This window comes from Vicugna pacos, chromosome 24, assembly GCF_048564905.1.
Source record: "Vicugna pacos chromosome 24, VicPac4, whole genome shotgun sequence".
Taxonomy (NCBI): domain Eukaryota; kingdom Metazoa; phylum Chordata; class Mammalia; order Artiodactyla; family Camelidae; genus Vicugna; species Vicugna pacos.
In genome coordinates, this window is record NC_133010.1 from 19,271,040 (window position 1) to 19,295,615 (window position 24,576).

General features: G+C 46.6%; 1 protein-coding gene across 3 annotated transcripts in view; it reads right to left on the reverse strand.

Moving 5' to 3' along the window:
* Positions 1-24,576, reverse strand: part of CABLES1 (Cdk5 and Abl enzyme substrate 1) — an 87,693-nt gene that overhangs the window by 44,567 nt on the left and 18,550 nt on the right. For 2 of the 3 annotated variants that reach the window (XM_072949113.1, XM_072949112.1), the window contains exons 2-3: positions 5,393-5,464; positions 628-720 (exon numbers count right to left, since the gene is read on the reverse strand). In XM_072949113.1, the coding sequence (XP_072805214.1) occupies positions 628-720; positions 5,393-5,464 (165 nt within the window). Of the gene's footprint in view, positions 1-627; positions 721-5,392; positions 5,465-8,982; positions 9,783-24,576 lie in introns of those variants that run through there. The other variant, XM_072949114.1, reaches the window with a different exon arrangement.

The window sequence follows — 24,576 nt, forward strand, 5'->3', positions numbered from 1 at the left end:
CCAAGGTCACGTACATTTCAACCATGGTCTTTTTCATTGAACAGCATTTTCCAAATGAGCAGCTCTTTCCTGGAGGAGCATGTGCTCCAGACGTCAGCAGGGCCAGGAACCTGAATGGGGACCCAGGAAGAATCTGCTGGCAAAGTGGTGACTCTCCTTTCTAAACGAGTATCATCGAAGAGGGAGCCAAACCCGACTTCAGGCACAGAGCTGGCGGGTCATTTACTGACCGGAGCGCACAGCCCTGGCGAAGAAAGAAAACAAAACCCAACAAAGCAGAAGAAGACAGAAAGAAACAACCAAAAAGAAAAAAAAAATCCCCCCCAAAACTCAACTGTTCTTCTGTTCAAAGTTTCTTAATAAAAATATATTTCAGTACTATTAAAAATTCAGTTTTAGTCAGTCTAAAAATCTCACCCAGCCTTTGGCCGCACTATTTTCTGCAGACTTCTTTGGAGGATTCTGGCGGGAGTCGGGTGGGAAGATTCGTCTTGGGGAAGGTCTCATGAGACCCTGCTCATCTTCCTTGGTGAGGTCTGGCCGTTCAGACGGCCCCCTCCGCCCATCCCACTGGGCCCACCCGCTCCTACAGCAGGGAGGCTGGGGCAGCTTTTGTTAGAGTGGTACCTGCCATTCCTCGTATCATGTTGCCGCATGTTCTTGATAAAATGAATCTTCTTAAAGTTCTTTGGTCTGGGCGAACCTGAGAGTGTTCGACATCTGAAAAATAAAGTCATTTCAAAAACAGTCAAGTTGCCTGGCAGGCAGCTGAGACATCTCCACACAAAGACAGGAAAGAAAGACCAGACAAATGGTTTGAGTCACCCCAAGGATAATGAGGACGATATGGCTGGAAGCAAGGAAGTTTAAAAAAAAAAACCCAATGACAGACAACTTCCTTGATAATATCGATAATAATTTATATGGGCCTCTGAAGAGCCAGCTAATGAGAACTATTGTCCTCAGTTACAGTAACATAACCTACACAGATTCCAAGACATTAGTTGTTTTTGTCATCTTAAAAAGAATTCTCCTGTATCAGCAAAGGTAACGGGTACAGAAAACTGTAAATGCAACGAATTTAGAGGTGGGAAAAACACGGGAAAATTCAGTTTAAAAACAACCCTGAATCTCTTTTTTTTCCCCCCATAGCTGGACTCTGGTCCGAACAACCTGGACAGTTTCCTCAATTCTCAACTTGGCTATGCCTGGAAGTCGCAGCTTTACTTTGAAAGAGAATCTGAGACCCAATTAGTGGCTGTTTTCTTTCTTTAAAGATAAATTTTAAATAAATATTTGTTGAACAAAATGACTTGGGTTCCAATTAATTTTTCCTAGGCTATATGACATGTGCTTGTACTACAGGGATGACAGAATTGAGGCCGAAAAGATCTTATTCGTGTATGTATTTTTTCAAAGTCACCCGGCAAATTCTAAGATACACGACAGTAACAACAACTAGGAAAAAAGCAAAAAACCCAACAAACGAGAATCTGAAATCTGGTCTTGCCTCGAGAAAGGGAGCAATGACTTTTCTAGTTGGGTTTCTACTACCAAAATTTTTCAGTTACTTAAATCTTTCTGACCACAGACCCCGAGGTCTGGCTCCTGCCAGCGGACGTGGGTGCCTGAGAACTTAGGCTTCCCCGGGCCTTGGGTCTCAAGGAAGGAAGGCCCAGTCGCGTCCACGCCACCCGAGCAGGGTCCACAGCACACTTTCACAGCCCACCTGGCCTTCCCAGCTTCCACCCCAAACTCACTACCGACCCTGACCCGTCACGAGGGGTGTATTCAGATCCCTCCCTGGGGCTGCTGTGAGACTTCAACGTGACGGTTTTCACAAGAGCTTCATATACGGTCAAGTGACATGTTCAAATACAAATATTCATGTTCACACATACGTACATACATGTGAATGTTCATACGCACTGTTCAAGTGTTGTGATTATTATTAAGACCTTTAACTACAAAGGGCGCATACTTTGTCTCCTATATTTTTAAAATTGCAGCCCTTATTAAGGGCCCTGAATTTCCAGTTTTAAATAGATTCTTTCAAAGATGTGCAGAGCCCCACCTGAGGGCATTTCACAGATGCTTCCTGCGGATCTCAGGAGGGGTTTGAATAGAGAATGGCACCCACCAATCTTCCTCCCCACTCCAAGCTTCCAAACCCAGATTTAGCCTCCTTGGGGTCCAAGGGGATAGGGCCTCACTCCGCCTTCTTGGGGCAGCTCTTTGGAGGCAGACCCGGCACCCCAAACTGCTCAGTTCTACCTCCAGAATGACTGTTAAGAGTCTGCAGCCGCCCAAGGTCCCCAACTGTCTCACACACAACAGAAGGTTCTAGAAACATGTAATCACTGGAAAGAAGAGAATCTCTGAAAGATAAGGGTGTGCTTCCACTGGTTTCTGGGCAGGACCAAGTGTTTAGGAGCATCCTCACACTCTCGCCCCGTTTCCCCTGCAAATGCAGACCTTCCTGGACCCACCAGTCTGAGGGCAGGGGGCCAAGAGCTAGACTGTGAAGGTAACTTCCTACCTCCCCAGCGGCTGGATGCTGGTACAGGTCCCAGCTCAGAGGAAGGATGACCCCGAGCTGCTCCCTGCGTCCCATTCCTGCAGAAACAGGTGCTGTTGCCCTCAGGTTTGGGCACAAAATTCCCCATCCTGCTGGAGCCAGAAGTCGGCAAAAGGGGCCCAGGTGACTGTCAGCACCAGTAATCACTATGGTGCAGCAGCCTGTACCCATCACCCCAGACAGGCTGGAAACGGGCAGGTGGTGATGACTGCCACACCTGCCGCAGCTGAACTGAGGTTCTTCTGGACACCTAGCAGAGATGGCCTAGGTCCTTACTTCTAGGATACCAGGTAACCCCAGGCAAAGTGGAAAACTCCTCAGCCTAAACCCTCTCACTGCAAACGCCCAGTTCTTGGAGTTCAAGGTGGATACAGAAACTAACTTATTAACTGTGAGGTGAAAAGCAAGACTTTTAACAGGATAACTTAACAGAGGTGCTTTATTTTGATATCAGCACCCAATTCTAACTGCATATGCTACTGACATAGTCCTTCCATCAGTGAGCTGTTTGTTGCCTTGTGCTTTTTTTTAAGCATTCAGCTACCCCCCACCCCCCAAATCTAAGAAAGGCTTTAAGAGAATTGTGGCGTTAGCAACAATTGCCAAGGAAACTGTAAGACTAAGCACTCAGGTTGTGGCAGGTTAAGCAAAGCAGGAATTAATTTCAAAGCTGCCTGCATTAACGTGTAAGTACTCATTCAAAACCATACATTTTAAGTGGTGCAAAATTAAATTAGGATAGAATTAAATTAATAACTAATTTAATGAAAGTTTAGCTCTTTCTTGTTAGCACTGATTACAGGATACATTTAATTATGCAAAAGGTTTTTAATAGATGCCTTGGAGCAGTTTGTTCTTCTGTATGCTGAGCTTAGAAGCAAGTTGGGCTAATAGCCTTCCGCCTCCACATTTCCCAAAACATTTCAGCGTCATTACTGGTACATTCATTACTGGTACATACAGAATCTGGAAAGGACCTCAGAGAACAGCTGATCTGCCCCTCCCATTTTACAGATGGGAAAACCAAGGCCCCAGAGTAGGTAAGTGAATTTCTAAAGCCATGTAACCAGTTAGGAGAAGAATTGGGCCAAGAATTCAAGTCCCCTGTCTCCCAAACTAACATCCCTTCTGCTATTTTTATTCCTTAGGAACAAGTAAGTCTTTAAGTAAATATTACAATTTTTTAAATCAAAAAGGTCCATTAAAGAAAATAAAGACTTCGTAACCTGCTCCACTCCCTTGATTTCTGACTTATTTTTTAAACTTCATGTTTACACAAGATTTGTTGGAAATTAAGAACAGTATTCTGTGAGCAAGTTGGAGGAAGTTACAGTGAGTACAGATAAGCCGTTTTTGCTCTGCTCGTTTGTGCTGTCACAGGACGGGGGGCTGGAGGGCAGAGGACCAGCCAAGGCGGATGTGAGAGGCGGACACAGGGCTGATGGGCCAGGAGCACAGCGAACAGTCCCCTCTCCGGCCCCCCGCCCCGCCTGAATCCCTGAGGAGGGAGCAGTTCATAGCCTGTGACTTTTTTTAACCTAGTTTCCTTGACTGTGGCTCCTTGAAGCCTCTCCAAACCCCAGGGCCTTTGCAGTTCTGTTCACTGATTGGCACTGATTGTGCTCCAATGCCAAAGCCACTGACATTTCCCCCTCACTCTCGCTGACTACTTTGGGCCACTTGCACAGGGCCATGTGGCACACAGCCACATGCCACTCAGCCTAAGATGGTCCCAGAGGTTATGTATGTTTTCTAAAACACTTTAAAAGTGGAAATTGGACTGTCTGGCCTTGACTTTCTCCTAGGAAAGATGTCAGTGATGAGAGTCATAGTCACTGATGCTCCTGATCACATCCCAGCCCTCTCTGTGCTCCACCCTTTGTCCAGACAGTGTGTGGACATGACCTGTAGCCTGGGAGTGAAGCTCCGGGCAGGGAAGAAGCCAGCTCCAAGGCGAGATGTCTCCCTCCACATCAGCTCCCTACCAGGCTGAAAGGGAGGAGGAGCCAGGGACTCTGGGGTCCTGGCCAGCGGCCAAAGCACGAGGGGTGCAGATGTGGGTTCCAGGGGGGCTGGCATAAGTGGCCTCCCCCTCTGCAGCCTGCCATGCAGTCCCTGTGGAGCCACAGCTTCCGATCACACCCCACAGGGTCCCACCTCGCCTCAGCTCCTCCTGCAGGGAAGAGCTCCCCACCCTGCCAGCCCAGCTGCAGGAGGCGTGGCGTGTGCCTCCCGCACTCAAGGAGGGCCGGGTGGACCGCGGTGCAGAGGGGCCGGTGGGGAGATGCAGCACTACAGGAAGGAGAGCTGCCAGTCAGAGGCTCGGCACAGCTCAGCAACTGCTGTCACCCAAAAAATGATGCCTTGAAAGCACTTTTCTAATCCAGAGGGAGAAATGGATGCTTTCAGCCCCGAGGCAGCACTGATAGTGATCCTAATCAAGTTCCCCAACCAACACCTGGCTGCAGAGGAACACTGCAGGCACCTGCTAATGAAGTCAGGGACTGTGACAACTGCATCACTGCTTCTGGGAAAGCTGGGGCTGCGACGCGCTCTCCTTCATCAACAGCAATTTTCAAAATGAACGGGAAATAGCACCCGAATTTGCATGCAAACTGCACTACTCTGTTACATAATTGGGATTTCATAGTTCCAATGTTCCAAAGTGTTTGGTTTCCAAACAAGTCTGGGGATCAGATTGTAACTTTTAAAATTCAATTCTGTAGATCAAGAACTTAAAAAAAAAAAACCCAAACTTTGGCCATCTTGTATTGCAGACCATTCACATAACATAAATGCAACCCCAAAACTCACCTCCGTAGAGGGGCGTTCTCCTCAATATCTTCTAGGGTCTCCAAGGATGATCTCTGGGAGATGAGGCGACGTCTGCAGAGAGAAGGAAAAAGTCTAGAAGTTAAAACTGCATTTTGAAATGCATTGAGCATTTCTGTAAATCTAAAACTATTCTAAAAAAAAAAAAGGTCTGTTAAAAACAAAAATTGGTCAAAACATGTCTTTAAGAGGCTGCCGTATTCCCAGCCTGTATCCTGAATGCCAAGCACATATTGGTCGGCTGAATCCTGAGCTTTCTCCCTGGTCCTAGGGCTGCTCTGTGGTGATTAGGGAACTGGCGGATTCTTTTCATGCTGCCAAAAGACAGAACAAGACAAGTTGCTTCTTACTGTATTTAACTCGGGTACCACGCGCACTTTTTCTAAAGCATTAGATAATACCATTAAGAATTCAATATCAGTGGTCTGAAGCAGGTTAGCTGGTAAATATTACATTTTAAAACTGTATTAAATAAAATCTCAAAGCCCTTAGGAGGCAATAAAAAAAGACTTATGGTCTCTGGATGGCCATGATTTCAAAAACAACTAGAAACAAGGAAGACGTTATTCCCCTGGGAGAGTTTCTCAGCGACCAGTGAGCCAGTGAGAAGATACATCAGGGCACGTGGCAGAACATGAACTCTTTCCAGCTGCAAACCACCTGCTAAACCCTCTGCAGTCTAGTTTGTTTTGCCAGACTGAAATAAGAATGGGTCCCAGTTAATTGAGAATATCTAGTAAGGTCGGGTGGTGTTTGGTAATTTCACAGTAAATTAATTTGAAAAAAGACCATCCCTTGATGGAAATGATTTGGTGGGGACAGGGGGTGGGCAGAAAAAAATCTGATTGGGTCTTTACCTTGGAAAAAAATGGAACTAAAATTGGAAGGATAAGTTAATTTTGTATTCATCTGACAACATTTAGGTTAAGAACAAGCAATTATAACCATGTTCTAATTTGTTTTAGAGAACAAAAAATGAAACAAATATTTTTTGCTTTGTTCTGTGTGTACTTTTTCTGACCAATTACACCGATACCTTTGGCTTCATGTTTTACTTTGAATAAGACACTCAGAAAGGTCTTTTTTTTGCAAACCATTAGAGGGCTTCAAGGATCTTCTCAGAGCCTGTCTTCATCTTTTGATACTCAAATCCTTTCTAAAATACTCAGCACACACCTCCCTTCCTTCCTCTCCAATGGAAAACGGGTCTAATTCTCAGAGACCCTCGTTTGTCCACATGTGAGGACCAAGAGTTCTCCAATATCACCTTCAGTGTCCTCATGACATACTGGACCTTTTGCAAGATCTGCAGTTTCACTCTGTAATTAACTTAGACTGAATGTCCATTTCCGTAGTATTGCCAGATTTCCAATTGTCAGCTGGACCGGAGGCAGTGGCTATGGGGAGATACTGGTCTTAGCCGAGCAGCTGGGGAACTGATTTCACAGGTGGGGATTTGCTAGGTGGCCAATTCATTAGTAACTAGACCTTGTGCAGCCCTGTAACTCTGGGGACTCAGCTCACAGGACCCCTGTGACAGCACCCTGTGGCTGTGGCTGTGGCTTTGAAGGAACATCCAGGCCATCGGTTGAGGTGCAGCCCCTCCAGTGCCAGGTCTGGCTGGTACACAGTCCCAGGCTAGGACGGGGCAGATGCCCATTTAGTCACACTCCCACCCACGATAGCTCTCAGGGATAGGTGCCGCCAGGCTCCCCATTCAAGAGGCGGTGTGATCCCACAGAGAAGCATGTGTGCTGGGTCAGACAGACTCAGATTTCAGTCCTGGGGTCTGGGGGCTTTGGGGCCTTAAAAAACTCCTCAATCCCTAAGCCTCAGTTTCCTCATCTATGAAATAGGAAAATGAGAGTAACTAAGAAATGGAGAGATGTAGCTCCTGGGCTTTTGACAGTCACTCCAGTTTCTTCCACTGTGGCTGCACCCTGATCTGACCCACACCCCCAAAACCCACCCTGCTCAAGTGACTGGGATCAACTTGGCTGTCCTGGTGCCGGCCACTCCTCCAACCCCAGCCAGTGGCAAGGTCACTCCAAATCTATGCCTGAGCCAACCTGTGACACGTGCTCCTTCCACCCCTACACCCCCTTCTAAGCATAACTAACCTGGGCACATTTGCTGAGGCACTGGCCACCTATAAAATTAGTGCCCCCATGCCTCTGTGCACAGTTCGCACTTAATACCAACATCTCCTCCACAGCCAGAAGGTAGTGATTAAAATATCTACTCTGTTGATCTCTGGATAATGTTCTGAGTTTTTTAATCAAAAGTGAAATATTAATTTGTGTATGTACATCTAAATTGTCATTAGAGGTAACACAGGCAGAGATAAACTCATGGGTTTCAGATCCTGAAAATCCCAACAAGTTCTGTCAAACTTTGAGCCTTCCTTTATAGAACAGCATTTTCAAGTGACCAGTAAACAGACATTTGACGTTTGGCTCCATCAGTAACCAGGGAGGCTGAGGCAACCGTGCACTTCAAGCTGTCCCTTCCTTCAGTTATCCTAACAGAGGTCCACCGGGAAGCTCTGTGGCTGGCTCCTCAGGCAGCAAAGATGCAACCAAAGCTCCCAGCAAAGGCCAAGCTCACCTACCTGATCACAACTGCGAGCCTGGCCTGCTGGGAACACAAAGCTGACCCCGGCCTGACCCCTGTCCTCAAGGAGCTCATGTTCAAGGGGGAATCCGTGGGACAACCAGCAGGGAATTCCAGTAACAATCCCTCGAGCTACTCTGGGATTTGGGACTGCCTCCCCCACTCCCACCCCAAAGACAGCATGCCAGCCTTCCAGCTGAAAATGCCAAGTGAACCTGTGGAGGACACACAAGGCCCCGCCTGGCAGGCTGGGGCCCCATGGGCTCCCGTCCAGCATTCAGACCAGGGGTGGGTCACCCTAGAAAACTTGTCCATTTACAAAAGCACACAGTCTGACAATTCCCCCACTTAAAAGTCACAGCCAGCAATTTCTACGCTGGAAAAGGCAGGTGCCATTCGGAAGATAATCAAAGTAGAATACATCTTTCTATCCTTTATAAGGACTTGTTTTTTTTTTAAGCCAGAGCATTTGATAGCCTCTTCATGAGTTGAACAGTATAGATTCTCTCTCACACACAAAGAGGTACTTAAGGTCTGGAGTCCTTAAAGGGAAAAGAAATCCAAAAACCAATTGCCCACCTGTTCCTTTAAATTCAGCAGATGTGCGTCCCCTCTTCATGAACGGAACCAAGCAATATATCCTTTGAGACGCACACACAGAGCTGGGGAAAAACTACCACGGATCATTGGAGAGAAAGCGTCACAAGGTACCAGGTAAACAAAGATGCGATGCCTGTCTTTCCTGCCACGAGGGCGTGCCCTGTGGTGATAGCTCATCTCTGCTTCTGCTACCTTTCGAGATCCTTCCAAGCTATGTAATAACCTCTCCCCTTGCCTTCTGTCCTCAGAAAGCCCACAATGAATGGGAAGGTTAAGGGCAGGTGGCCAACCTCCACCAGGCCCTTTTCACCCTGCAATCTGCCCCACAAACCAAGTCCATTACTGTCTACACTTCTTACCTTCGGGCACAGGTAACAAGCAGGGGCCTTTGCATGTCTTCATGATTGATGAGGAATACTTAGCCTTGGACCCAAATAGCATCCCCCTTATTAACCAAGCAGACGTTCGGTAAGAGCCCAAGCATGATGCGTTGACATCACCAAATGGAAGAGCCTATGACTGGTCCTCAGAGTGAGTCCTCAGCAGCAGGGCCCCCATCTTGTCTGACAATTACAATCTGGGCCTTTCCACACTGGCCACTTTTGAGGCTGATGTGGTTGACCTTCAATGCTCACATCTAAGTCTGCCTCCCTAAAGCCCCTAGACCCATTTCAGAGTATTATCTTTTGAATGCTGGACTCTGCCTAGGATGACTGCCTGTCTGGATATACCTACCAAATTGTCATTTGGGCTAACAATTCCTTGCAGTGCAAGTCAAAGAGTGCCCCTGGGGTCCAGCTGGACCACCTGATCCAGAACAACCCCTTTATGGGGTGACCCTGGGGCAGCAGCTTGGCCCAAAATTCAACGTCAGGCAGTGGGCACCACAGGGGACAGCTCTGGCCTGAGAGTGAGAACCAACATGGGATTGGGAAGGTGACCCGCTGGCCTCAGCATTAGTGTCAAACAAGAAAGTCAGGCTGGGTCAATGCTCTCCACCCTGGCTGCACGCTGGGACCCCCAGGGAACATTAAAAATCTCTGGGAGCAAAGCACAGGCTCTGAGAGCAAGAAGAGACCCTGGCTATCTGGGCCCACCATCACTCTCCTCACAAAAAGGCCACTTAACTGTGTGGCTCTGGCCCTCCATGTAAGGAACTCCCTTCCTGGCTGTCTGATGGGCCACTGGAAGGCACGGTTATGTGTTCACAGGTGTACAGGTGACAGGCAAGCTGAGGTCATAATTACTTCAGATCCCTTCAGACAGGTATGATGACCAAAACCACAAACAAACAAAATCGCCAACCACGAAAATAACTTCTTACTACAGTCACGAGACACCCACACATATGACGTCGCTTTGTTACCTGTGTCTTTCTCCCACTGACCACCTCCATCCCTGAGGCAGAACTGAACCACGCCAGCCAGTGAGCTGCTCAGGGAGGGGCCTGCTCTCCTCACCCACAGAGACCCAGGGCTTAGCAAACAGTAGGCACGAGATCAAGGCGGGCTGAATAAACAAGGAACTCCAGCACTGGCGGGGGGGTGTTTGTGGGTTCTCCCAGAGCCCCTGACCTTCCACTCAGTGCTTTTCTCTACACAATTATTCCTGGGCCCTCTGCATTCAACATACCAGGTCCCAGTCTGATCATCAGAGGCCCAGAAATCACCCTCAGAAAGCTTCCCAGCGCCTCACCACAGCAGGAAGTAGGGGGAGGCAGAAGACCCTCATCGTGCAGGAGGTGGGGTCGGGGGGGAGACAGGACAGTGCCCCCAGCACCGCTGAGCAGCTCACAGGAGGAAGGCATTGTGATCTGTTAAAAATGGATTTCTTCTGTTTGAATTTTTTTCCCAATGGATTTTTCCCCAGCTTTTGTGACTATGAAGAGTAATAGGTCTCAGTGTAAAAAAAATTTAAATTAGGAAATGTTATGAAGTAGAAACTGCGGAAATGACCTGCAAACCCCAGGACCAGAGAGCACCCTCTAAGAGTTTGATGTGTGTCCTTTTAGATTTGTTCCTACTTCCATATCTACTTGTAAAAGTAAATACATAGATTTTTTTTTTTACAAGTAGATATATAGTCTGGGTTTGAAACCATGAAAAGAACAAGTGGTTGCTTTTTTAAAAACAAAGGAAGCAGGAAAAGCAACCCGCCTCGGGGTGAAGCTAAACTCTGGTTCCACCACTGGTGACTCGCAGGGTCTGAGCAAGACAGAAGGAGGGGATCTTGGACAGTGAGCAGCCAAGAGGGAATTCGGGGCCCTCCCCCAGGCTGGGAAGTCACAAAGCTGCCTCCCCAACCAAGACCCAGCAAGAAAAGGCATGAGTGACACTAACCGAGAGAGCAGAGCTGGCTGTTTAAGCAGGTAGAAAAGCCTCTTGCAAGATGTGATAAGATCCCATCTCCTGGTTCCCACGACTGCAAGGAGCCCTGAAGAGAAGAACCTCTAGGATCCAACTTTCACTGATAATCTTTGGTGAAGGTGCTGGTTTTCAAACACCGGACTCTGTCAAAGCCAAGTGCCATCTCTAACATCGCACTGTTCTCTCCCCCAGTGCTCAGACACGGCTTCAACTTGAGGCCACAGCACTGGGGGCTTGATCTCCAGATTCAGCAACAAACTTGTGATAACTTTGGTCATGATTTGGCAAATTTTAAAGCCAAGAATCTGGATGCTTCTGCAGCAGAAGTCACATCAGACTGTGTTCCCTGAAGAAGCAAACAGTTTTGCATTGATACATATGTGTTCACAGATAAAGAAAGAAAAGTCAGCTGTCACCTCTCAACAGAAGCTACAGTCTTAAAGCATAAACAAACAGCCTTGGCTTCAGCCTGAAGACGTGTTTGTCTGATGCGTGCTTAGTTCTGCTTTCCGTGGATCTAAAGCTTCATCCAGCAGCAAAGGTGCTGATGGAACTGAGCGTGGTCCTGCCTTGCTCACCTGGCAGCGGTGAGCTTGTTAGACTGTGGAAGAAATCTCAGAGGAGGGCCACGGAATCTGACGTCGCAGTGGCGCACTGGCGGGGCAGGTCACCAGGCTGGGGAGACTGCAGAGCACCCTGCCTGGACCGGTCAGCCCCTGCGATGCCGCGGAGCAAAGAGCGCACAGCTGCCCTTGATTATGCAGGAAAAAGAAAAAAAAAAAACCCTCTCCCAGTAGCAGCATATGCATCTAAAGCCAGATCCACATCCAGCATACAGATGGACACAGTTCACACCCCTCAGTGGGTCATGGGAGTCTTCCTCAAAAAGGAAGGGAAATAGATGATCTTTAAGAAAAGAAGGGCTGCATAGATCAAGAAACAGACAAAATGCTAGGAAAATGATTTTGAATCTGGCTACGTTTTGTTAGAGTCTCCAGCTGATGAATCAGGCAAAAAAATCAAACTGAAATCAGCACGCCCAAGAGTTGCCAATCAGCTTGTTCAAATAATATGTTTCTACCTTAAAAAATAATTCACCCATTTATTTTCTATTTTTGCAAACACTCATTTATTAATGGTATATATCAAATATCAAGTAGCAAGCTGGATGCTGGGACACATGGTGAATAAGATAAACACTGTCCCTGCCCCATGAGATTTAAATTTATGTTCAGGAAGACAGACAGTAAACAAATAGAACAATTCAAGTTGTGAAAGAGATTAACACAAAGCAGGAAGAAGACAAACCACCTATAACACTGTGGGGGAACTAGCAGGATACGTTTCAGTCATTTGTAAACGTATTTGGTCCTTGTTTCTACATTTTTATATGCCGGTCAAGAAAGCAACTCTGAATGTTTACAGAGGATACAGAGACCCTCATCTTGCCCGAGTCTACTTTTGTTTCAAGGTTCTCATCAGACTCGCCAAATCCTGGAAAGCCAAGGTGTGAGGTCATCTTAGCGTTCAGGTCTGTGCAGAAACAGACTTGTTGGAGGATTTAATAACTGGCCAGGTATTCACTCCCCAGATTCCCCAGCCCACCCTGCCCACCGCGCCCTGCTGATCTTACAAAACACCCTTTTCATCATATCGTTCCCTAATTTGAAGCCCCACAATGATTCCCTCATGGGAAAAGTTCAAACTCCTCTGACAAAGCGACCAGATGGGGAGGTCAGAAGACAGAGCAGACACAGCACATGGGGCCATCTTGAAGGCACCTCCCAGTCTCCTCGGGTTACCAGGAATCAAAGGGGCTGGTCCAAGGCCATGAGCTCACAGTGCCGCATTCTAACTCCCCCTCAGCCTCGTCCAGCAGGGAAGGGCTTGGCCCTACAGCTGGAGGGAGCAAGTTGGCCAGACGTGCAGAGGAGCACAAACCAAAAGCAGGTGTACTGGTGGAAAAAAAAACAATCAGGATCCAGAAGGGTTTTGGGTTTTGTGCAGCTGATGAGATAAACGACATTGCTCTTGCAACAGAATGAGCTGGATACCCATGGGGGAGGAGGGTGTGACTAGTGGGGGCCAAGCCAGGACACTGTGAGGGTGGAAAGGAAACATAAGCAATGGAAAACCACTCAAAATAAAAGAATTGGCTTCATCCTTGGGGAGCAAAGAGCCCTGCCGATCTAACGGAACCAGCCCAAGGAATCCCAGGCCAACCCACATATGATCTGGGCGTGCACCAGAATCCAAGGAATCAAGTCCAGGTGTTTCTGTGAAAAGGGTGCCCTGAGCCAGGTGGAGAGGGTGGCTGGGAATCCAGCACCTGGGCCCTGAGTTTAAGGCCAGAACAAACCTGGTGTGGAGTGTGTGGGAAGCAGGAGAGGGCATGAGTGAGCTCAAAAGGGAGCCAAGATTTAATTGGGCAAGCATCTCCTGGAGAAGGAGCAACTGGACCAGCATTGGGGGTTCAAGGGGTCAACTCAGGATGGACTGACCCGTATGCCTTACAGCAGCTGAACAGGATGGAGCTGAACAGGACAGAACACCAGGTTTTGCTAGACACAGAGGAATTCCTCGCAGCAGAGGCAGGGGAGGAGCCTGACAGGAGCCAGACAGGCCCCCAAGCAGATGGCTGAGGTTGGTTCCAGGAGGAGCTGGCCAGACCCCAAAAGCCAAGCGAACACACAGATGGGTGGGCTGGGGGCTGGCATCACAGTGCGACGGAGCAAACACGTGCACCCGTGAGCGCGTGTGCACTTGTGCGTGCATTCACGCAGTGTTTCCTTATGATACCAGGACAACAAAGGAGGTGCAGGGCGTGTGGGGGGGAGCGAAATGCAGGCGCAGAGGGCTGGGGATGCCTCCTTAGACAGAGGCTGACTGCAACCTGCTCTGAGCCTTCCGAAGGCCCACGAGCACCTGAGTCGTGTCGGATGGACCTATGGCCTCCACTTATCTCCAGCCTCTTCAGGTAGTGTGTCACCCTGGCCCTCTTCTCTGAACCCGGGCCAGGGCCTTCTCTCTCCCTCTGTTTTCTTCCACAAGTGCCTGTACCTTTTTTCCCTTGAAGTATAGTTGATTTCCAATGTTGTGTTAGTTTCAGATGTACAGGAAAGTGATTCAGTTTTAAATACATATTCTTTTAAAAATTCTTTTCTATTATAGGTTATAACAAGATATTGAATATAGTTCCCTGTGCTATAGAGCAGGACCTTGTTGTTTATCTATTTTATATGTAGTAGAGTATATATGTTAATTCCAAACTCTTTAATTTATCCCTCCCTGCCTTTCCTCTTTAGTAACTGTAAGTTTGTTTTCTATGTCTGTGAGTTTATTTCTGGTTTGTAAATAAATTCCTTTGTATCATTTTTTTTAGATTCCAAGTATAAGTGATACCATTATGATATTTGTCTTTCTCTGTCTGACTTAATTCACTAAATATGATAATCTCTAGGTGGGAGGGAGCCTTCTCTTAAACAGCCCACCGTGACAACAGCCTGAGCATGAGTGACCTCACCTTTCCTTCCCAATCATGAGGACTTAACTGCTGCTTTACAAGAATGCCTTTACATGCTGAAGACCTTCTAAGCCAGATACACATTTGTTTTCCATTAGGAGACAAAAGGGGGGCCCTCTGTGCCTAGTGCTATGGGGTCTGCAGCACAAAGACTGGAGATGGACAAGAAGAAGCCAAGGCCTGCCCTGGGAGGCGGATGCCTCTCCAGGCTCCCCAGTCTCGAAGAGCTGAGATGTCCGTGGGAGCTAATTTAATTAGAAACAGCAGCGTCAGGTGAGGCCGGTTCCTTCCACGCTGGTATTTCAACGGAACCTCTCAGAGGCCGCCTTCCAGGATAATCGCTCCCCTGAGGTTCTCCCTCGGTTTCCCACTTGACCTTTCCCTGTTCTGGTGGGCCTTCAAGTAGAAATGGATTCTGACAGCTGGAAACAGCATGCAATTATTTATAGCAAATTCAGGATTGATGTGGTTTCATCAATCTTTATTTTCTGGTTTTTCAGATTCACCGTGGCCTGTGCTCAATGGCAGTTTATGGAAACGAAGACGGATGCTTCCCTGTCTTTCCAGCTTCAACCACCGGCATCCCTTTTCCTACCAAGGGGCCTAAATGATCTCATTCCTTTCTGGAAGCCTTTTTTAAAAAAATGCCTTGTATCTCCTTGGCCACCAAGGCTTATTCCCTTTATTGAAAGCTGATGTGGACTGGGCACGGCTGAATCGCTGGCCTCCTACGGGACTTACGGGGGTAAGGAATGCCCCTGGGGTGACCAAAGCTTGCTTCAAAAGAAAACTCAGAACAGAACCCGCTTCACCTGTTTTTCATCCACCCAAATCCTACCATTCTCCGAAGGCACAGTGCGGTGTCACCCGCTCTGCGAAGCTGTCTCTGACATTTTCTGAGTTCCTACAACATTTGGTATCTTTACTGCATTATACGGATATATCGACATCCAAGTACAAGCAAATCTGAAACCAGGAGTTAGGGAGGACCTTTCTAGCCTGAGGCTACCCTTAGCATCTAACTCACTTCTTTTGGTCCCGGCTGTACAGTGTGGAGATAATACCAATTGACGCAGCTAAGTGGGTGCCTATGATAGCCATTTTTAAACACCTCATTTTTAAACACTTCAATTAAATGGATGTGGTAGGTGAAGCTTAGTTGCACAAAACCAACTTACCCTGGCAGCAATAAGCTAATGCAAAATTAATGTGTAGACAGTCAGCATGATAGGGTTTGCTGTAGAAAACTAGTGAATTTGTATTTTACTGCAGTTTTAAAAACACTTTATATACATTATATTATAAGCATATAATATAGCCACATACAAATTATACCTCAAATGTTAAAGGCAGAATTACCCCATGTGACTGGCAACTCCATTCCTAGACGTAATCCAACAGACATGAAAGCATAATACGCCCAGACACGGCTGTACATGAAAGTTCACAGCACGTTATTGACAAGAGCCAAGATGTGAAAACAGCCGAAATCCCATCAACGGATAGATGGATGAATAAAACAATATTCTTCAGCCACAAAAAGGAATGAGGTACCGATACATGCTACAAAATGGATGAACCTTGAAAACATTATGCAGAGGGAAAGAAGCCAGTCACAAAAGACCACACAGTGTATGATTCCAGCTATGTGATCTGCCCAGAACAGGCAAATCCATAGAGAAAGCAAGCAGATTAGTGGTTGTCTAGGGCTGGATGTGGGGTGTGGGAGGAATGGGGAGTGACTGCTAAAGGCCACAGGGTTTCTTTTTAGGGTGATGAAAATGTTCTAAAATCAGAGTGGTGATGGTTGCCCAACTTTGTAAACATACTAAAAAACACCTGGTACTATACTTGAAAATGGATAGTGTATGAATTCTACCTCAACCAAGCTGTTAAAATGCTATATAAAATCTATATGTAGAAAAGTTTGTACTGAGAAAAAATTACAGAGTGAAAATGAATCCACCGTTTGTGGAACTCCTTACAGCCCTGGCTGAGCTCCTCAGCGCTGCATGAAGACAACACGATCGTGAAAACTATGAACCTGGTTCAATTTCCTTTGTCTAGGGCTCCGGACACTGAGAGCATGGCTGACCTGCCCAGGCCAGAGCTAGTTGGTCAGAGAGCAAGGACAGGGCCCGAACTATCGCACTTCAGGGCCCATCCGGTCCCTTTCCTTTCTAATGCGGTTTAAGCTGGCCCCTTCCGGGGCTGTTTCCAGTCCTCAGCAAAGGCACCAGGTGAGCAAGGAGGGTGATGTAGGCAAACCCTGGACAGGCCAAGGCCAGCTCACCGCTTTAACCAGGACTTCATCTTCTCCCCCGGTCTCCTACGGGCACCTCAACACCTGCTGACGGCCCACACGTCCACCGCCCTTCTCCCCGCATCCAACGAGGACAAACCTCACCTGAACTATAAACTATCATTCACTTGGCAAACAGGGAGCCTCCTTACTGCACACATCAAAGTGGTGTTAGTCTGGAGCTCTGAGACTTCAATTTCTTTAACTTCCATTTCTCTTGCCTCTGATGCAAGAAACAGTTGCAAACGGCTTTTTTTTTTTTTTTTTTTTAAGGCTGGTCCCATTTTCTAGGAGAGAACCTGGAAGCACTTTAAGGCATCCAAGATGCAGGAAAAAAGACAATACACCCTCTGAGGTGCTTCTGTCAGCGTCTGGGTGGTAGTTTAATTTTTCAACAGCTCATTCGGAGCCCTTTGAAAATATATTACTAGTACCTTGGCCTCACCGTATACCTAATTAGCAACCACAGTTCTAATTACCAGGCTGTTCAGGAAAGGTTTCCAAAGCGAATCTGCAGCAGGAGAGCTGTGCCGAAAACCACAGGAATATTCAAGAAGATGCCATGTGGATTCAACTGCTTATTGGATACTTTGGCAAAAGTCTAACCCAGAGGTCTGAGTAGCCCCTTATGCCAGCGCTTTGATGTGATACCCCATGGCTGTTATAGAAAATCATATATTCTTTAAAAAATTTTTAAACAACTTCTTTTTTCTTTGAGGTATAGTTGATTTACAATATTACATTAGTTGCAGGTGTACATCACAGAGATTCAATATTTTTATAGATTATACTCCTTTAAAGTTATTATGGGGGGAGGGTGTAGCTCAGTGGTAGAGTACATGCTTAGCATGCACGAGGCCCTGGGCTCAATCCTCAGTACCTCCATTAAAAAAACAACTAAATAAATAAGCCTAATTACCTCCCCCTTCAAAAAATAAATAAAATTAAAATAAATTTTAAAAAGTAAAATTACTATAACATGCTGGCTACAGTCCCTGTGCTGTACACTGTATCACTGTAACATTTATCTTACACATAGTCGTTTGTGTCTCCTAACCCCCTGCCCCGATCTTGGCCCTCCTCCTTCCCTCTCCCCACTGGTAACCACTAGTTTTTCTCTTTATCTGTGAGTTTGTTTCTATTTTGTTATATTCCTTTGTTTTATTGTTTACAGTCACAAATAAGTGATAACATACAGCATTTGTCTTTCTCTGTGTTACTTCACTAAGCACAGTACCCTCCAGGTCCATCCACATATTGCAAATGGCAATATTTCATTCTTTTTTATGGTTGAGTAATATTCCACTGTATACATATATCACAAGTAATATATTGTTAACAGTCTCCAAAGTGGGGGATATACTGCTTTCAACCAATGTTTTCACAAAGCACTGGGCTACAATAAATGCAGTCAGCTGCATTTTACTTTCCTAAGACTGTTCAGTGGTGTCATCCTTTAGGGCAGGATCCTTAAACTGGGGTCCCTGGACCTCCTAGAGGTTCTGTGCACCTTTAAAATCAGATGCAAAGCGTGTGTGTGTGTACACATGTCCATTTTCTCTCTTTTGTAAAACAGAATCTAGGAGATTCCAAGGAAAGATTAGAAACCAGTTATCTAGGCAAAGAATGAAGCTAGCAGGGGTAACAGAGGTGACAGGGCAGAGTTCCAAATCCAGTTCTGTCTCTGTTACGTGACTTTCAGCACAATGTCACCGTTATCACTGTCATCAGCACATATACACAGATGTCCAAAGTCCTAAGTGTTGGGGATGCAAAGAAGAGTAAAGGAATGTAAAACTTTGTCCCTGTTCTGGGTGGTTCATGACCTAGTATGGAGACAGGGCCAACACAGGTCTGAAACTTGAAGACTTGGGTCAAATACTCACAGGCCAGAGCCTGGAATGCAGGTGAGCTCTGAGCTGTGCCCATTCGGCAGAGAGGCAAGGCTGATGGGATCATGGGGAACCAGAGTTCCGGTTAGGGTGCACGTAGAGGGTGGGTGCCTGGTGAGTCTCTCTGGAGCCTTTGGCTCTGCTCGATGGGGTCAAGCCCAGGCCAGCTAGGGTTTCACTGAGTGGCAGGAATCTTGGAAAAAGCTGACGGATGACAGTCAAAGCAACACCAAAGCAGAGATGAGGGCCCGCTCTGAAAATTGGGTAGATTTCTAAAGATCACAGGAGAAATAATAACACTGTGCTCTATCGAAAGGAAAGGAGACAGCAGCAAAACAGAGGCACTTCGCAAAATTTTAGCAAGAAATGGAGGCATGAATCAAGATATTCAGGGCAGAGGAGAAGCGTGTATATATACCATGGGAAGGCTCAACACACACAAACCTTGCCCTCCACCACCGAGGACAAAGCTCACCTGAATTATAAACTATCATTCACTCATGCATTCACATGCACACCCAACGTTTATTAAATACCCCTGACAAGGTGCTGGGAAATCAGGGATGAACAGAGCACAGTCCCTGCCTTTAGGGACATTCTGGTGGGGAGACACCTTAAGAGAGATTATAAAAAGTAAAAACAAAGGAGAGTGCACTGACAGATGTGTCTGAGGTGTGGGAGCAAAGAGGGAGGAACTCAGGGCAAGGCTGAGGAGGAGCAAATCCGGGAAGGCTTCCTGGGTGTCAGTGCTGGGACGGACCTTGGAGATCACTCATCCAGGTGCAGAGACCGTGCACCGCCTGGCTGCACAGGTCGTGTGTTAGCAAAGCTCCGGTAGGCGCTCTGGATAATGTATCCCACCACCATCTCGCCACCAAAGGGAAGACCAGACTCTGCCCTTCTTCTCAGCCGACACATATTCAGGTTAAAAAGGCAGTCTTAGCTGTTTCTCTAAAATGCAAAGCAGCCCCTCAAATTTCTCCCTGCTCAGTCTGGGAGATTCAGTTCCTGGATTTTGACACGTCCTTTGAAACGGAAGCTTGTCAAGCATCAGAACAAACGAGGCTCACTCTGAGGCCGGGCTGGGCCTATTAAACTGGCACCAAGATTTAATGCCTCATAATCATCAAGAGCCCAGGTTCCCAGGTTCATAAAAACCCAGCAGCCTACTAAAAAGCATAAGGGGCATAAACGGACCCAAGGCCCATCAACGCGCCGCCCGAGAAGCCTTGGGTGTGTGTCCTGTAACCTGGAAACACTGAGTGTAAAGCTGGGAAGCCCCCACCGCCCACCCTGTCAGAGGCCAAAGCGAAGGTGTGGGAAGAAGGGGACGTGTATCCTGTCTGTGTTGAAACATCCCTCAGACAGCACCCAGGCTCTCAGGAGCCATCAGACCAGACCTAAAGGCTGGCGGGCCCCTGTTAACGTTTCTCTCTCATGCTGCGAACCTTATACCCAAGCACTCTGAGGGCTTTACAGACGTTGCTGCATTTAATTCTCACAGCCCCCTGCGAGGCGGGTAGTATTCAGACTCTCATTTCACAGATGGAGGAACTGAGGTCCCAACACGGTACGTAACTTGCCCAAGGCTCCAGGGCCAGGAGGTGGTAGGTAAGGAACAGGGCAACTTCCATACCGAACAGTCTGGGGTGGCGCTTTGAAACGGAGATTGCAGTCTTGCATCTCTTCCAGAACTAGCAGCTCATAACATCCTGGGGGAAGGAGTGGGTTGTCTTCCAAAGAGGAGCTGGGAGGGGCGGAGGGCTGTTCAGGGATCCCTCCCTCACACAGGGCTGGCTGCCCATCCGGCCACCGCCAAGCCCAGGCAGGAGCCACGTGCCCCTTGGCCACCCGTGACCCCACACAGTTGCTGGCTCCAATCAGAAGAAACTTCAAAGGAGTCTTGGGAGAGGCTCTGCAGGTCACACGCTGCTTTAAACCCTCTCATGTACTTATCAGAGCAACAGGACACCTGCCCCAGGGTCCTTTCAAATTCTGATGAGTTCTCCAGATGTTTGTTTGAAAGTGACGCTCTAAGGGTTTCTGCTAGGTTTGACAGAAAGCTCTTTAAGCTTCCATTTCGAAGTTTATTTTCGAATGAAAGCTATTTTGCCAAAGAAACAAGAACACCTTACCCAACCAGGTAGGAATGGTGGGTTTAAAAACAACTTTGGAACCTTGGATCGGGCCGGGGGACACTTCATTCTTGGAACTCTAAGGCCCCACTAATGTTAGAAATACCTGAGTTTTCCTCACACTCTAGGCTTAATGTGTTTAATCATTAGATCAGGACCTCAGGAGACTAGAGCCTGGTAGAGATCAGGCATCGTGGGCTCCTGTGGGGGGATTCTCTTCCAGGCTCAGCTGTCAGCCCTGTCCTGGGGTTCAGCTTTGCTCTATGCCCTGGGGTTTTTTTTTTTTTCCTATTAAAGTTTTTTTTAATTGTAAAATATACATACATAACAGAAAATTTACCATTTTAACCATTTTAAGTGTAAAATTTGGTGGCATTAAATATATTCACATTGGCTTTTAAAATTTTTGTAATAACTTTTTAAAATTGAAAGATAGTTGATTTACAATGCTGTGTTAGTTTCTAGTGCACAGCATAGTGATTCAAATATATATGTATATATATTCTTTTTCATATTCCTTTTTCATTACAGGTTATTACAAGTTATTGAATATAGTTCCCAGTAGGACCTTGTTGTTTTATCTATTCTGTATATAGTAGTTTGAAAATATACTCACATTGTTGTGCACCATCACTACCCTCCAACCTAAACTCTGTGCTCTTATTAAACACTCTCTACTTCACCCACCACCCTGGAAACCACCATTTTCCTTTCTGTCTCTGTGGATTTGACTATTCTAGGTACTTCATCTAAGTGAAATCACACAGTATTTGTCCTTTTTCACTTAGCATAATTCATCCACGTTGCATGCGTCAGAACTTCCTTCCTTTGAAAGCTGGATAGTAGTAGAGACCACATTTTGTTGACTTTCATCCCTTGATGGACACTTGGGTTATTTCCAACTTTTGGCTGCTGTGAATCACGCTGCTATGAACATGAGTGGGCAAATATCTGTGCCAGTTCCATGCCTGGCTTTTTTTGTTTTTTGAATTCTGAAAAGGCAAACTGGCATCAGTCCCATCAGACACCCCAGGGTTGCCTTGGAGGGGCCCTGAGGGGCCACAGGTGTGAAAGGAGCAGAGGCAGAACCAGGAGCTGCCCACACAGGTGTCACTCAGAGGGCTGCCAGCTCAGCTCCCGTGTTTATGGGAACCGTCTTGTTGCTTCTACGCAGTCCCTCTGTGCCCATCTCCTTCCCTGCCCCAAACACACCTTTCCCTCCAAGGAGGCAAAGCCACCCACTGGGCCCCCAGGGCACACATAGGCTGGAGCTTTCGGCGTTGGGGTCCCTTCCCACCTCCCTCTCGCCCATCTCTCCACACAGAGCTCCTCCTTGCTCCCGTGGCATCCTGGATGAGGCTGTCATTGCAAGCCCTACACCATCCAGATGGATTCTCCTGTCTGGCTCTCCTAGGTGACTCAGGGCTAAGTTCAGGACTAACTCATATTAGGTGCAAAATAAATACCTGTCAAATGATGGAAAAAGCCCAAATCATCAGCTCCTCAAAACCCCCAAACCAGTTAGCACTCATTGAACACTGTACAAATTATAACCGACAGAAACTACCCCATATGTCTTTCTTGAGCATGGCACTTTGATGGTCTTTTAAAGTAAATTCTGAATGAGCTAATATAATTGCAAAAAAGGAGGCATCTGGTTACTAAAACAGACCCTGAATTTCCAAACAGCTTTTTGAAAAAACTGGCCTGCAGCTGGACCATCGGGAGCCCGAGGATTCTTGGTGGGTCCCAGGCTGTGTGTGTTACGTGGCCCCGTTTTCAGACACGTGAGGGGAAAGATCCAGGAAGTCTCCCAACGAAGCCTGGAAAGTTTTCGTTTTTTAAATGGGAAGGGAAAATAAAAATATGTGGGATTGAAATGACCATTAAGCAAACATAAAAATATGAAAGCACACTCCCAGGAGATTAGGGGAAATCATTTTGGCTAACAATGATCTTGAGAATAGTTTTATCAAGTGAATCAAGCACCAGTGAGCGAGAGATCTGCTTTCTATTTCCAGCTTCCCGCGCCCTGGCTCAGTCATTCAGAAATTAACTTCTACTCCTTGTTTTTTTTTCTACTTTAAAATGAGGGAAATGCTACCCTTCCTCCTCCGTTAAGACCGTCAGCAGAGAAATTGTAATCGACCCAGAACCTACTGCAGACCGACTTCTGACAGCACGGAGAAAATTTAATAAGCTCCCACCAACAGACACGTGCAAGATGCGATTTAATGACAAGGGAGGGTGTTCATAATTTAGTGAAAAAAGGAAACTTGCAAAACGGTATCTGCACTTTGGTCTCTAGTATTAAAAAAAGAGAGAGAATAGAACACACACCATAACCAATGTTAATTGACAGGTTCTAACCCACCCAAATCTGTGCATGCCCTATGCCAAAACATTAACTGGTCATCTCTGGGTAATTTGAATTTCTGTTTTTTTCTAAATGTTTCACACAGGTATTCCTTTTTGTTATCAGAAAATAATATGGAGTTCTAAAAAATGATGCATTCATATTACACACAGAGACCTAAGTATGCCTGTGTGTATGTGTACCATGCTTGTATTCCAGGTGACAGTAAAGGATCAACAGAGCCATTAGTGAAGAAAGCACATGGAAGGGCAAGAAATGGGATAAAAGTTTGGTAAGATGACCCCTTATGATTAAGTGACTTCTTGCCCAGTTGCTTGCACCACACATCAAAAAATCCCTAGAACTGCTTCTTTCCAGCAGGCAGGAAATCACTCATTTCCCCTGAAATGTGAACTTTCAGGCCCCAAGTCTGATGAGGAATCACTGCATTCGAACCAACCTTCCCCTTCCTTTTGTAAATCATCTCTGAAGGAGAGGCTGCTTCTAGATAGGTGGGGGGGCGGGGAAGCGAGGCCCGGTGGGGGGGCGGGGGGCTGAGAGAGAGGATGCAGAAGGGGCTTCGGGAAGGGTCTGAGGAGCGAGGAGAAGCAGAGGTTGTTTTGGGAGAATGGGAGAGGGAATGGATGCAGAAACGCAGCAAGACCACGAGTGCCTGTGTGAGGCTGGTGAACATGGATTTATAGTCACGTCACGCTGCTTGGCTGTGGGCACTTAACACAAGGCAGCAGCGTGGTTATCCACGGAGGAGGTCGTTTCCGACCGGAAGGCTTGGGGAAGGGCCCCGGAGTGGAGGAGCTCGTCTCCCAGCTGCCTCCTGCCCTATAAATACTTATGTTCATTAGTAATAATTTTCTTAGACAAGATTTAAAAGCAAGAGGGGCTTGCAAAGGAAAACTGGAAGATGTCTTTGCCTATATCTCTTCTCATTTCTCAATTCAAGATGCCAGTAACCCATCCCCTATCAAAACAGCTCTCCGAATCAGCACATCTTTCTGAAAGTCCTGCGTGGGAGAATCCTCTCTAATTTAGGTAATTTTAGAAGAGCCACAGACAAGAATTACCTACAACTTGCCAGACACATAAAAGACTCCTAGTGCCAGGTGAGGCTATTTCAATGGTATAACTTGACAATGAGATTAAAAGAAAAAAAGTCAAACTGTTATTTTCTCTACCCAGATTTTTATGATTAGATGAACTGAAAAAAAAATTATAAATTCTTTTGAGAAAAATATAAAGAGTCTCTGTAACAGCAGACTAATTTTAATCTTGCTAGGAGCAACCAAGTTTTTGTCTCTGCATGTGTTTTAATTATTTATTTTTAAACTTCAACAGATGTCTCTTATAAGCTCACACAGCCA